General features: G+C 42.7%; 1 protein-coding gene across 29 annotated transcripts in view; it reads left to right on the top strand.

The window, feature by feature from the left end:
- CADPS (calcium dependent secretion activator) overlaps nt 1-15357 on the top strand; it is a 481890-nt gene extending 466533 nt beyond the window's left edge. For all 29 annotated transcript variants that reach the window (XM_045496967.1, XM_045496969.1, XM_045496972.1 and 26 more), the window contains 2 exons: nt 10718-10822; nt 14111-15357. In XM_045496967.1, coding sequence (XP_045352923.1) covers nt 10718-10822; nt 14111-14290 — 285 coding nt within the window. In that variant the 3' untranslated portion in view covers nt 14291-15357. The remainder of the gene's footprint in view (nt 1-10717; nt 10823-14110) is intronic.
- Nucleotides 15358-15565: the final 208 nt, after the last annotated feature.

Genomic DNA, 15565 nt, shown 5'->3' with positions numbered 1-15565 from the left:
CATTTGTGTTTGAGTTGAGATAGCATTCACGACTGAAAATTCACATTAGTGCCTCCGCTTTGCCATCACATGCCTTCCTGTCAGTAGGTACCTATCTACTGGTTTTCTCACTCAGAGAAGGTGAACTGTTGCCAGCCATATTTTACAGGTATTAGGAAAGAAAACCTTTTGGGGACTGTCACGTCTGCTTGCACGTTACCCCCTGCCATATTGAGACATGGGATTGGGCAGAATTCATGGGGTTTCATGCAGTCTGATTGTGGCTCAGTCGGTTAAGCATCTGACTTTGGCTCAGGTCATGATCTCGCAGTCCGTGGGTTCGAGCCCCGCATCAGGCTCTGTGCTAACAGCTCGGAGCCTGGAGCCTGCTTCAGATTCTGTGTCTCTCTCTCTCTCTCTCTCTCTGCCCCTCCCCACTTACATTCTGTCTCTCTCTCACTCAAAAATAAATAAACATTAAAAAAAAAAGTTAAAAAAAAAAAGAATGTCTTCCAGAGAGACACTGAATGTATAGTCCACGTAAGCTTAGCTTTGAATTAAACTCTCCTGCTTGATTTGCTTTCAGAAAGGATCCTTCAGGACTCTTACTTCCCTTGTATTTTCCCTCAGGCAAATGGTGGTAACAGGCCTGACTTGGGTGAGAAGGAGGCAGTGTGTTAGGTCAGGATGCAAGTACAGGTCAGGATCCAAGTACGATTTTGATGATTCACTTGAAATGTCGGTGCTAGAGACACTTGTTGCTGGATATTTCTCCACATTTCAGGTTTAAAGGTGAAATTTTGTCTTGAAAAGGTTATAGCTTATTTTAATAAAAAGAATATTAAGGTAATATTTAGGCCTTTTCAAAGGAGGTTAAAATAATGTTGCTCCCAAATGCTAAGTTCTATACATGTTCCTATTGAAGATTCAACTGTTTTAAACAGTGACAACTTAAATCAAGCTTTAAAAAAAAAAATTGTTTCACTGCACTATATCCTCGTTACGAGAAGACAGTACAGCAAAGAGTAGGTGAATGGTCTTGGGACTAGGTTGTGGGTAAATATGGGTCTTGGAGCCTTGGTTTCAACAAGGTGCTTCTGACTTCTCCATCAGTCTGGATTGCATCAGACTTTGGGGCCAGGTAATCCAGAGTTTAGTACCCTGAAGAGCCACAGCAGTAAGACAGCTTTACAAAGACCTCAATGAAATGGGTTTTTAGACATCCAAAGAATTATATAGTTTTTAAAAAGCAACAACAACGACAACTCCACTAAAAAGGACTTTTGAGACAGCCTGGAAGTTCATTCTGATTACCCAAATCCTCTGACTTCGATGTCTGTTTATTTTTTGGTGTCTCTGTGCTTTTTTTTAGCTGAGCGTCCTGAAGCGGGGACTGGGAAATACCCATTTCTAGGTACGGTTGTTTTGGTGAATCAAATCCTGAATTACAGTAACACTCGAGTAAAGCGAAAGATGATGCCTTTCAACTACGTACCCATTTTTAAAAGCACTCAGATGATCTGCCCTTCAGGAAATGTGGCTTCAGCCCTTGGGGAACTTTGACAAATCTTGAAATTTGCATGCGGATGCTTACTGCTTTGCCCATTCGGCATACATGGCTTGAATGTGCCAAGGTTTCTTTACCAGACCCTCTCTGAATCTGGAATAGAACACTGAATACAGCCAGATCCCTGGCAATCCTCAGACCTGAGAGACCCACGGGGCTGTGGAATTGTGGCTTGGGTTAACAAAGCTATGGGTACTTTGGTAGAAGTGTAAAGAAACCCCGGATGATGCTTTTCACATGCTCTTAAATTACCCATATTGTAAGGAAGAAATATGCACTGAAAGCTTCAAACGTAAAAGATTTCATTACAGTATTTCAATACAGCAGTTTAAATAGGTTGCGGGTTTTTTCCCCCTAACTAATAATAAGCCACTTTTGTCACAAAAAGCAAAGTGAAGAACTTAGTCACATGGGTGTGGTCAAAGTATTATCTTCCTCTTTGACTCATTGCCAACCAACAGAATGCCCTTCCTTCTTTAGACACTCTAGGCAAGGTGCTGAGGCAATTTCTCTGAAGCGTGGCTGTGTGGAGTTGGAGAAAGGGTACTTTCCAAAGAAAAAATTAAAACCTTCCAGCATTCGTTATGCTTCTTCAGCCCAGAAATACAGGATGGTTATCAAGAGGTTACACATTGTCTGTTTACACAGACATTTTTAGAAGAACGGAAGTTTCTCAGAATGCTTTGTGCAACCCTACAGAGCTTGCACTTAGAAAGATTCCTTATTTGTGACGCGGGGTGAGATGGCGTGGCTGTGGTTTTAACAGCTAACATTGTAGCATGTGCCTGGCACTGTGGTAAGTCCTCCAGACCTATTAACTCTTTTAATCCCCAGAGCAACCCTAAGTAGTTTTTATTACAGTCCCCATTTAGCAGAGGAGGAAACCGAGGCTCGGAGGGGTTAAGGGCCTTACCAAGATTCAAACACAAGAAAGCCCGGTTCACGTCCATTCTCTTAGCCACTAGGCTGCACTGCCTCTCAGCCTCCTGTGCTCCGGCTCTTGCTAGCTCCCAGGTCACTTCTCCGAGTCTCAGTTTCGTCCCCTGTGAAACGAGACTACAACTGATAGGAGAAATTCAACTGTTGAGAAGTTAGCCACAGACTGCCCAGGCTTTTAGTGCTGTGTCTGCCCAGCATATATGGCTTGACCATGCTGGTTTCAAAGGAAATATTTATTTAGAAATGAACTAACGATAGAACTCCAATCCTTTTAGATTTCAGCTATCATTTATCCTAGGATATATTAGAGTGAGTCACAAATTTTTAATACAAGAAGGTGTGTGAAGTTTCTGCGTGGTGGTTATTGTACCTTAGGCCCAATACCGTAATTTCAAAAAGAGCTCATTTTTACAATATTGGGCGAAATATTACCCTCAGTTATAGGCCTGGGACAACATGTCTTGTTTGGCATGTGTATATATGTGTGTATGTTTTACTTAAAGCGAGACACTACCGTATGCATGTTATACTTCAGTACAATGTTTTTTTTAGCGTTTATTCATTTATTTTGAGAGAGAGAGTGCCCACGCAGAGCCTGACTCAGGGCTTGATCTCACAAACCGTGAGATCATGGCCTGAGCCGAGATCAGGAGTCGGACGTTTAACCAACTAAGCCCACCCAGGTGCCCCAATCAAATTTTTCTTTAAAGAGAAAAGCGACAGAGGAAGAACTGAGTTTTGCACTAGACTGGTTTCATTGGCTTTGGGACTCTGCCTAAAATTGTTTCTTCTATAACATTTTCTGATGGTGCCCTCTTCAATTTCACGTGAAACCAAATTTCCCCAAGGCTCTACTATTTTACTGTCCCTACTCACCGAAGACCTTAAAGTTTATGATGTATAATTTTTCCGCACTGAAGTTGTAATCAGTGTTATAACTTTTGTATCTCCAAACTCTTAAGAAAATTCGATCCATTGTGATAAAGGTAATTTTGCTAATTGCATTTCACCTTGGAAACTCAACCTGCCCACCGTGAGAACTTTCTCCCAGTAGCATTTGCTGAGTTACTAGCCTAAAAGAAAAGAAGAGATCAGATAGGGCTACAAAGGAGAAGAAAAAAAAAAAAATTACATGGATTCTAGCTAAGAAATGGCATGGCCTCATTCCCATACAGCTTTTTCTAATCATTTCCATTAAGTTTCAGCAGTGATGGTCTCTGTCCACTAGTCCTTTAAGGTTGTTGAGTGGTTTTCCCACACTCTGCTTAGCAATGTTCCAAGCTCACAAAAAGTAGAATCTTTTCAATACCAAGTCAAGCTCAGGTTCTGAGGGAATCAGGTTCAACAACATTATCCTACCCACACACTTCTCCTTTGAGAGTTTTGGAGCTGAATGGCTTTGCTGAGGAGATACCTAGAACTGGAGTTGTGTCTATATAAACAAACCATTACGTTTTTTAATTACTGAGTTGAATGGGACAGCTCATACAGATGTCGTGGTAAATAACCAACCTGAAGCCTATCCTACCACGTACTAATGCTTTGTGACCCCAGAGTACTTATTTAATTTACCTATGTGCTTTTTCCTCCTCTACAAAATGAGGCTGTTAATAGTGTCAACCTCTTAAAAGTTCAACTCAATGACTGAATGATAAACTGCTTGTAGAATGCTGTGCATAGCACTTGGACATCGTAAAGGCTCGGTGTTCCCTGCATAGGTAACTATAGGTTTCCCTTGCTATCCAACAATAGAGCGTTCCTGTGAAAACCATCCTGAACTGGAATGGTGTAAAGAAACACCATTTAGTTTGTATGGAAAACTTTTTGAGCATTCTCAGACCTAAACCATAACCTTTTTTAGGCTTTTCTTTTTTCTTTAATCCTCTTTTCATGTTCATTTATTTATTTTGAGAGAGCAGGACAGAGAGAGCATGAGCAGGGGCAGAGAGAGAGAGAGAGAGAGGGAGAAAGAGAATCCCAGGCAGGCTCCAAGCTGCCAGGGCAGAGCCCGATGTGGGGCTTCATTCCACAGTCTGCGAGATCATGACCTGAGCCAAACTGAAGAGTCAGACGCTTAACCGACTGAGCCTCCCAGGCGCCCCAAGGCTCTTCTAGTACGTTAGGACACATCTGGCTGAAGGATGCATAGAATAAATGGAGACAAGGCACAGATGCTCACAGAGGCAAGTCAGACCTGTGGCAGCTTGAGACTGAGATGCTGAGTATAGTGCCCGCGGAAGGAGTTTGGTGGGGCCACTCTCCCTGCCCAGGGCACATGCTCCCTGTATAACAATTCATTGCAACACAAACCCAGAATGCCGCTTTTGCTTTTTGCCTTTTCTCATTAAAGCCAAAGTCCTCTTCCAATTTCTTTCTGATAGCAAAAACGGGTGCTAATGTAGGTCTTTCGTAAAAGGGAAGTGGCCTAAGGCAAACTTTGGAGAAGTGGGGGATGGATACCTTTACCTTTGTTCATTGTGCCCGTGTGTGTGTGTGTGTGTGTGTGTGTGTGTGTGTGTGTGTTGGCGAATCGTGTGCGAAATAGTACTTCATTTTTTTTTTTTTTCAGCGTTTATTTATTTTTGGGACAGAGAGAGACAGAGCATGAACGGGGGAGGGGCAGAGAGAGAGGGAGACACAGAACCGGAAACAGGCTCCAGGCTCTGAGCCATCAGCCCAGAGCCTGACGCGGGGCTCGAACTCACGGACCGCGAGATCATGACCTGGCTGAAGTCGGACGCTTAACCGACTGCGCCACCCAGGCGCCCCAATAGTACTTCATTTAAGACGGTAGACTCCAAGGTCTTATACGCAGTCTGGTGTGATAGGGGGTTGCTTAGTGAAGGACATACATTACCCTTGTGATTAGTGCGAAGGGAAGCACACTGAAGAGTTCTCCGTTGGGCTTCTTTTCCTTGTTGTCATTGCCCCTCACGTGATATGTGGGTAGCTCGGAAAACAAACGAATCATTGACAGTGAGGTCTCTTTAGGACATCGAATTAACATCAAGGCAGGGAATGCCAGTTTCAAAGGCAATACATATTTAGAGATGATCTAACAATAGAACTCAGATCCTCATCCGTGTAGGAATTTAGACTCGTCGAGGTGGCCCTGAGGGCGGCAGAGGTAAAGCAACATAAAGCCACGCCACCATATAATCACACCGTTGCTTGCTGATTAGGGACTATCCCAATCTAAAGTGGAAGTTCGAACCTTCTATTGGCCAGCGAGGTGTGAATTATCCATTTTTGCTCTCAATCCTGCAGCGTTTCCTGGCGGTAAAATTTCCCCGGGGAACAGTGAACCCAAGGGCAGAGACTAGGGAGAGGTGAATGAGTCACCTCTTGGTTGTAATGAGTCACCTCTTGGTTGTAAAAATATAGCAGTCAAGGTCAAAAATATTTTAATGCATCTTTAAAAAATCAAAACCGAGGCAAATAATCCAAGATGAACGAAATATCAGAATATTAAAGACAATATCCATGGATCCTGCAATGGGCAAGACCCCGCCTCACTAGCCTCACCCTAATCCTGGCTATTGTGCACCCCAATATTACAGAAGGGATGTTGTATATAAGGATTTCTCTGCACAAAGTCGGTGTGCTTACAGGGCACAATACCTGAGTATATCTGCATGTTAATTATCTAAGCTCCTACTAGAAATGAATCAAGAAAATTCCTTTGTGTTGTATGTGGAAAGGACAGCTTTATGTTTCTATGAGTAATAATAATAGTCACGATATTTTATTGAGTGTTTAGTATGTGACAGTCACTCTCCTAGTCACTTTACATAATTGTCTCTTTTAACGCTCACAGTAATCCTATGAAGTAGGTAGTGGTTTTAACCCCAAGAGGAGACTGAGGGTCAGAGAGTTAAGTAGCTTGTTTGAAGGTTATCCAGCTAATAAGTAGCCAACCCAAGCTGAAGCTGTACTTTATCCACACAAAGTTGAAAAATCACTCGTTATTTGTCTGAATCCTTTTAATCTGTTATTAAATCTAGGTCAGTATAGTTTAAAATGTGCTTTATGCACCCAGGATGCTTGTATGGGTTTGGGTGATGATCTACCACTGAACAACTTTACGGTGGAATTGCGAAGATGGAGTTTGTGTCCTGTAAGACTTAGACACGCAATTCCAGAGGTGTTCTAAGACGAGCAGTGTTTTCCACCACCACAGGGTTTCTGTGTTCACTTGCTCTCTCCTTTCTCCCTTGTTCTGTGGCATTTCTTAGTGTGAGAAAAAGACAGAGAAGCACGGGCTGATAATGGTGATGGTGATGGAGAGGTTAGTGATGGTGGTGATGACGGCAGGAACTAACGTTAATTGAAGCCTTAATAAGTACCAAGTACTGTGCCGAGAGCCTTACTAGGATTACTTCCTCTCACCCTCAAAAAGACCATGAAAGGCTGATGAATCCCCATTTTCTGAAGAGGAAACTGAGTCTTTGAAACCATAAGTAATTTGCCCAAGATTACAAAACCAGGGAAAGACGAGTAAGGCCTATGCTGTTAATGACTACACTGTAGAAAGGAAGAAGAAAGACGAACAGGCAGAGTCTCCGATCAGCCTTCCAGGTCCTCCTAACTAGAACTTTCAGATCCGTTTGCAACTCCTAGAGGAGTCCCCAGTTTTCCCAGGGACTTCCTTTAGATGGGAAACCTTTTGGGCTTTAGCTCCAAAACCTCCACATAATTATCCCCTTTCTTTTAAAGGGGCCCTGGGTACTAGGATTTTATTTCTCTAGTGCATTTTTAGGATTAAGGTGACCTTATTTAGGGAGTTCCCAGTGAATACACCTGAACTAAGGGGAGGCTGGCAAAGGAGTCGCGATTATCCTTACTTAGTCCATGTTGTCAGTTCACGATTTTATTCTTAAGGGTTTAGAGTGCATTTTACCAAAATCTCAGTGTCCCGGGGTTAGGATATTTCTGGAAAAGGCACATCTGCACCCAAGACGAAACAAAATAGGAGGCCTTAAAATGTGTTATTTCCTCTTTTGAAGAGTCATAACCAATCTGCTTTATTAGCATCAATCTCAAATAACGCAAACCTGAGTAATAAGGACCACGCGAGGACGAGCAGGAACCCAGATACCCAGCAATGGGCTGGTAAGCGTGTAACAACTGGCTTTCTGGGAGGGAGAATGCCCTGGCTTGTGGTGTTTGCCAATTTCCACGGTGTAAAAACTCCCACCAAGGCCTATTTCTAGCTGTCAATGTGATATCCTGAATGTGGAGTTGGAAAGAGGTGCTCCAAACCGGCTCTCATGACCGGCACACTATTGTACCATCCTCGGGAGGAGTAATTAGACGATCAGCTGTTTCAGGGCAGTGCCTAATCCTGAAGAACTGCCTCTTCTGAACTCACTAGCTGTGTGACCTTGCTCAAGTCGCTTCACCTCTCTGGGCCTCTGTTTCGTCCTGTACAAACGATAATATGGAAGCTGTTTTTCACCTCTAACATTTTAAAGTTCTAGAAGGCAGTGACTCCTGCTTTCTCCGACATCCAAATGCCTTTAAGCGCCTTTCTGGAAAACCAAGTTAGCGCTGTGCTGTATCCAACTTCATCTACTGAGCATAAGGTTTGGAAAGGAGTGACTTACTCCCTTTTGCCTCTTTAAATGCGTAGCCAATGGGGCATCATACATTTTTTACACTTCTTTTGCTAGATGTGAGATCCAGGAGGAAAGGCATGGATGTTCCAGGGCTTTGCTTGTTCTCCTGGGGTGGGAATCTGCAAGCGTGACACGCTGAGCCATCGCTGTATGCATTTCCTACCTCCCTATGCTTTCAGCAGCAGAGACAGAGTATTGAGAGTATTCTACCTTTTTACTTTTGTTTTTATTGTTTGCTCTCTAAAAGCCATTTGACAAGAATGGGAATCACTTATACAAAATGAGGACGGGGGTGGGGAGGGTGGGGAGGGTCGTTATTTTTTTTTTCCCCCTGAAAGGTGGCACGTCTCTCAGCAAAGAGAAAAAGGCATGTTGCACAAGGCTTGCTGGCAGTGATAGAAGCCAGCGCCGGTTTGCCTGTTGTCACAGCCAAAGCAAAATGCCACCTCTGCCTAGGAGCCAGAGTGCCACATTCCTCTTTTGTGTCCCTGAGATGCACCCATCATGTGGCCCTGGGTGTGTAGGTTTGGCCAGGAGGTCCCCATGTTCTTCGAAGGTCATCTTCCAACCCCAGGAGGTACAGGAGAGGGGGGAGCAATGCTCGTGACTCTCAAATTACATTATTTGAGTCCCCAGATTGCATGTCAGATAAAGCCAGCAAATGGCATTTGAGGGCTGAGGTGAACACAAGAGAGCCCCCCACTTGCTGAGAGTAAGGTAGGGCTGCAGAAACACCAGGAACCTGGTGATATTTCTGTCTCCAGACCCCTTCTTAACAAACCCAGATGCAGTGACAGCAAAAGCTCCAGAATCCCAAGGCAGGAGGTGCCAAAAACACTCCCCAATAATCACTGCCTCTCCCCTCCCCCCCCCCCCCCCCCCCCCCGCCAAAAAAAAAGTTTCAGTAAGATATTCTCACTCCTAGAGGGGAAAACCTGTCCACGCCTGAAGCAGCTTGACCCCGGGCGAACCCCCTCCTACATGGAGTGAACTGTGAATCTCAAGGGAAAAAATCCCCACCCCCCACCCCGCCTGCTCCCTGGGGAGGGACAGAAGGTTCCTAAAACTGACGGTTTCGCCTCCATGATCTTTAAAAGAGCAGAAGTTGGCTGTGAGGCTGCAATACCGCCTTGATTGGGGTAGTGTGGTCTCTGTTTGCGGCTGGGCTCCAAAGAGAGCCACAATTGGCTCTGATGAGGAAGGAGCCTAGAAATGAAAGATTGCAAAGAGGGCTTCTGAACGCCATGGCTGAGACTGTGTCGTTTCTTACAAGGTGAAACTTGGCAGTTCTACCTTGCGAGTAAAAACCCAAATTAATTTTTTTTAAAAGAAATTAAGTCAGAAACAAGGCTTCAGAAAAACTGTGAGTGTTAGGCATAAACTGATTTTGGATGATCTTTAGGTGAGAAAGGGTGGAGTTTACCATCAGAAACATGTTTTTATTTATGCTTTTCAAATCCCCACTGGTGCGCAGTGTGTGCGCGTGTGCTTGTGCACGCGCACGTGTGTGCGTGTGTGTGTGCGTGCGCGCGTGTGTGTGTGTGTGTTAGCATGAGAGCACGCGTCGCCTCAGTTCTGTAACTACTCTTTTTTTCTTACATGTTTGCTGTGCACAGTTCATATAGATGCCCTATAAATAAATATATAGGTCCATCCACACCTTTTCATTTTATTTGTAAATTGTTTGGTATAAGCGGCAATGCGTAATGAAACCTGGTGAAGTTTAAAAGATTAGATTTTTTTTCATACTGACACTTCATAACACTGTTCATATGTCTCTGAGTGAGATTTATGAATATATGAGCAGTACTGCAAAATTATACCGCACCAGAGACTTCCTGCACCACAGGGGTGGCAGTCTAAAGTGACACAGCTTCAAGCATTTTTCACAGACAAGAAGCAAAATTTAACCCCCTTAAGGGGAAGTATGATTTCAACAGCTTGAAATGAGCTCATTTGTAGATGTTTTTTTTCTCTCATCTTCCATAATTTTTTGGTGTTAAGATTAAAACAGATTGCACAGCCAACGTAAGGGCATATATGCTGCCCAGAGTGTAATTTGGCCCTTAAAGAGAAACCTTCATTGTCTCTATCCCAATGCCAATAGGGTCATTAAAGGTAAACTTCACCCTCAATTCGTAAGGCTCTCAGCCGGATTCCCAGAATTGTCCTAAGCAGACAGGGTCCGGGTTTTTTCAAAAGGTAAGTAGCAGGTGACATCCGTTTGTCCAGTGGAGAAGCCCCATCTCCCTGGGCATCTGAAATGGTGGCATTAGGAAATAGACAGTGACTTGAATCTCAACTGAGTGAAACTAACCAACAAAAAAGGAGAATCAGAAGAGCAAAAGATGGTCTATATGAATCGATCGTATAGGAGATGTCTGTCGCGGGAGAGTTCTGTGTCAGATGCTAAGTCCGAACCCATTTCTTTCAGGCCGATCTGGTACCTTGTGATTTTGTGTCAGTTAATGTTCACGATGTCTATGCTCTCCAATTCTCTTTAACCGTTTAGTTTCTCCTTGGAACAGAGCAGGTGCTCAAACGTGGCCTGTTCCCTCTACTCTTTGAATGCTTCGTGATGTGTTGGCTGGAGAACTTTTGTCTCTTTTTTCAGCAATGGTACAACAGCTCCATGAACGTGATCTGCACCTGGTTGACAGACCGGATGGACTTGCAGCTTCACATTTATCAATTGAAAACACTAATTAGGATGGTAAAGGTAAAAGAAAAAATAATTATTCTTTTTTGCAAATAGCTTACTGAAATACATTTCATTGTCAAGCTGCAGAACTTCCTTAACACAAAGAATATTGGTTTGCATAGAAAACAAGACGATTTCTAAAATAGCATCTCGGGCAAGAAAAACCTCTGAAATCACTTTGGGATGCATGCTTAATTTATTACTCAGACATCAAAGGAAAAATTAATAAAAAGGAATTTGACATTTTATCCAGGCCAGAAAAATACTTTATGTATCTGTCATGCAAAAATACTGCAGCGGCCATCGTGCCCTGTGCATTAGACTTTCAAAAGCTGGCTTTTGGTACCATTATGCTAATCACATCAATTACCAATTTCATTTATGGTTTAATTAAATAAAATTTTGCCACAATTAATGTAATAGAAATATTTACCTCCAGCTATTTCTAAATATGTCCTGTGATCATTATCAGGATGCAAATCATTATTGTTCTCATAGTTAATTGAACTAGTTTCTCTTACAATGCGTGTATACAGTCAAATGGAAAGGATCACAAAGGTGAGATAACATACCCTGAAAGTAGCTTTTTTCCCTGTTCTTGTGTGTGTGCCTTGGACTAATGATAATTATTTCAGCGTGAAATCTCAGTGGTTTACATGAAATAATAAGATCACAGAAGGGGGTAAATACGTTTTTGATCATTTCAGTTTCCATTTGATGCTTCACCATAGAGGGTTTAAAACACTCAGATGCAAAAATCTCATTCAAAGCACAGAGTGTCTGTAAAAATATTTTAATAATAAAATGTAGCTGAATTTCTATTTCTTAGCAGTTTTCCAGAAGTCCCCCCCACCGCCCAGCCCCAGCTCTATCCCCTAGCCCCTCAGCCCCCACCCCCCACCCCCGCCCTATTTCTTAGTCTCTTTAGGATTAGCACCATTTCATTGAAGGTGTTCTTCCACCCCAGTGCTGACTTAAAACCAATTACTGTTCCGTTGAGTGTAATTAAAGAGAATTATTATCATCTACATTTGATCTCACAAAGCGTCTGCCCAGGGAAGGTTACCGACAGCCATGTACTACAGCTCTTAAAAGAAATGTATGCACTCGGAGTATAGACCCAGCCTAATTTTCATATTTTTAAAAGTTCACTTCCTGAAGGCAAGCTCACTAGCCATTGCCTCAGCACTTAAATTCCATTTCCCGGGTATAAGTACTCTTCTTTGGGGGAATTTTTTTTTTTTTTTTGACACTGACTGGGTGGACATGAAAAGAAGAGATTAATTTTAATATTTTAAAATACCTTCCCATGACTGATATTAGTGAATCTATGTCGGGAATATTGGAATTAGCACTATGTAATTAAGGAAAAAATGTAAGTCCGAGAGGAGGCTTAGTCTTAGCCTTCTGCCCAAAAAAAACCCCAAAACAGAGCCATGAACCACAGCGAAGGGACACAAATGTCACTGCCAAAAGAACTCCCTCACTTTTGCCAGAGATAGGCCCAGCAAAACTTGTGTCGCTGCACAGAGGTGAGAAGCACAATGCACAAGCACCTTCACCAGAGGCCTCTTCACCAAGCACCTTAACCAGAGGCCTCCTTCTCTGAGACGAATTTCCAAAGATAGTTGGCTTTCTTTCCTGCCTTCCCATCCACTCCCTTCATCCATCCGTTCATTGATTATTCACCAAGCATTTATTCATTCATCCAACAGTGGATAAATATTAGTTGAGCTCCTCCTTCTGTTACAAGATGGAGAATTTAAAAATGACTGGATATAGTCCCTGTTTGTAGGCATCTAGAGTTGAGTTGGGGAATGCCGCTCTGGGATTTGAATAAAGGGGAGAATATCCAGCTGCTTTCTACCTTTCTTTTTCCCATCATATTCTGGCACCAATTATATTATCCTAAGTGGAAAGAGAACAAACAATTGAAAAGTACAAAAAAAAAAAAGTGAATCTTCTGGATACCTGGTCTACACCATGCCTAGAATTTACTCAGCCTCCTACCCTTTCCCGTCAAGATGAAGACAATTCAGGTAGCTACCTAGCTACCTAGGAGAGCCTTGCAGCTTGGCCCATAATTAGGAGGACCTTTTAACTAAGTGTCAAAGTGGAAAGGGGGACACACGGTCATCCTATCCACAATCTGATATTAGCGGACTTCACTGAGCTGAGCCTCATTCACTAGTTAACTCTGCGGTCATTACAACATGTAACCTTCAAGAGGGGTTGACACTGTGATTGTTGATAATATGATTCATTAGATGGATGACAAGAAAAGGAAGTCACAAACAGGAGTGCACTGAAGGGTAACATTCCTCCTCATGCTCCTTCGGCATATCAATGCTGTCCCATATCAATGGAAGAAACACACGGCAGAATCAGTAGCTGAAATGATATGCAGTGTGATGAGAAAAGTTGTTAGAGAGAGACCTTTCTCCAAAAAAAATGTTAAGAAGTAGACAACAGCCAGATGCTTCTGGTCATGTTCAATTAACGCTAAGGGATTTCTAGAAAAAAACAGTCCCTGGGATACCTCAGGAAATCCGAGAGAGATCGCCTGAAGGAACAAAGAAAGACTTTGTGGTACAGTAATACCAAGCCATTGTTCTTGAAAAAGAGCCAAATTTCTTCCCCGAGACCATGAAGTTGTGAACGGAATAGATACGCTTCTTTCCCAAGGAGATAAGAAATGAATCACATGCCTGCAACATATTGATGAGGCATTAGCACTCCGTCTCCCCATAATTGTTGCTGCCCGTAATAGGTTTCATATACCAACATGCATATGTCTGTCTTGTGAATGAGACAGAGGGATGTGCCGTTACGAGCCTCAAAAATATTAAAGACCAGACTGCAAAGGAAATCACAAAATATCATAATCGCTTGATCCATTATTTATGTGTTATGGCCCCTTACACAGTCTATCATATTATAATACACCAACCTAAGAGAAAGAACCAGACCCCTCCCCCCCCCCCAAAAAAAAAAAAAAACACCAAAATGAATCAAAACAATTATGGAACATTTCCCTTTATGGAACTGAATAAACACAAGCTTATGTTCTTTGCTTTGTCTCAGCTAATACAGTTTATCCTGCCACAATTTCTCATTTTCTGTCATTCAGAGAATCTCAGTTTTCAGTACAAGTGAAATCTGAGTACGGTGGCTTTTCATTTGACAATGCATTAAGTGAGACACTGAGCCGAAGGTCAGCGTTCTCACACCCACACATGCTTTGTGCCCTTTCCCTCCCTTCGTGGAGATGAGATCTCGCTTATCACTGATCTTTTCCCTCCTTAGAAAACCTATAGAGATTTCCGATTGCAAGGGGTCCTGGACTCAACCTTAAACAGCAAGACCTATGAAACCATCCGGAACCGGCTCACTGTGGAGGAAGCCACTGCATCAGTGAGCGAGGGTGGGGGCCTGCAGGGGATCAGCATGAAGGACAGCGACGAGGAAGACGAGGAAGATGACTAGAAGGCTAGGGCCTGGAGTCCTTTGGGACAAAGTCCTGTAATCAATGCATGTCCTTAGTCTGTTAGTTAACCCCAGTAGGGAATTTTCTGTCAACTACCATGCCCATGAGATGTTTACCAATACAATTGCCATTTTAGCTATGTGGTACCAAGATTAGCAAATGACCTTCCACCCCACTGATTTCCTGATTCCATGTCTGTATGTTTACAAGCAATATGGAGCACCATTCTTTAAAAACTGTTCATGGAGAATACATAGTCCAACTGCTAGGTGTGTTCCTGTTCTCAGCAAAGTTAAATGATGCTTCATTAATATACTGTGTATGCACTGATGGTAAACAGATGTGAGGGCAAGTACACCAAGTATTTCACTTCTCTGTTTCGCGTTATGTGGATGCCAGTTATTTAAACGAGTACAATAAATTAACGTAAGACACATAGATCTGCTTTGGTTTTTGGAAAACAAAGGCAAGCCTCCAGCAAGCCACCTTTTTGGTTCTTTGTGTTCCCCCGAAACTAAAAACTGAACCCCCGTTTTCCTTGTTAACTCATCCTTTCACGGATCCATGTAGTTAGCCAAAAAACAAACAAACAAACAAACAAACAAAAAAAGGCGGCTAGATACCAATGGATTGATCTTGTCATTTGCCACGGCAAGGGTGATCCTCCCATGAGCAAACACCAAGCACAGTTCAGAGCAACTGTCATCTGTCCAAGTTTACCCTCTTAAACGTCACATTTTGCTTTTATGTTTCGATAACCGTGTATGTAAAAAACCGGAATATTTAAATCACAACCCTAGACTATAAATGTGTTTATAATAAGATATGGATATTTCCTTCAGTAGATTGTCACCATAATTTAAAATATTTTGTTCCACACTGGTTTTTATATCTGTCATGTACATTGCATTTTGGTCTATAACTGCATGACCCCGGGGTCCTCTGCAGAGCAGTTTCTTTCTGTGTAAAGTAGTGAATCCATCTTGCTTTTGCCTTATATAAAGCCTACAGTTATGAAAGTGTGGAAGACTGTGGCTTCTCAATAAATAACCATTCAATGTCCTCAGAACACGCCTCCGAGTCTTTTTTCCTCTGTCTTTTTGGAAAGCCAGAACTGAAACACACACAAACCGGCAGAGGAGGTCAAGAACAGGCAAGAGGTCACTTCCTTGAAACTCTTGGAGGGGTGGTTTTCAAATGCTTGTCTCCACAAAAGGCAGCCCAAAGTCCCACTGAGTCGGACTCCACTCATTCAGAACAGTGGGCATTTGGAC

This window comes from Leopardus geoffroyi, chromosome A2, assembly GCF_018350155.1.
Source record: "Leopardus geoffroyi isolate Oge1 chromosome A2, O.geoffroyi_Oge1_pat1.0, whole genome shotgun sequence".
NCBI lineage: Eukaryota > Metazoa > Chordata > Mammalia > Carnivora > Felidae > Leopardus > Leopardus geoffroyi.
The sequence above is the reverse complement of the archived record's forward strand: the minus strand, read 5'-3'. Positions and strand labels throughout refer to the sequence as shown.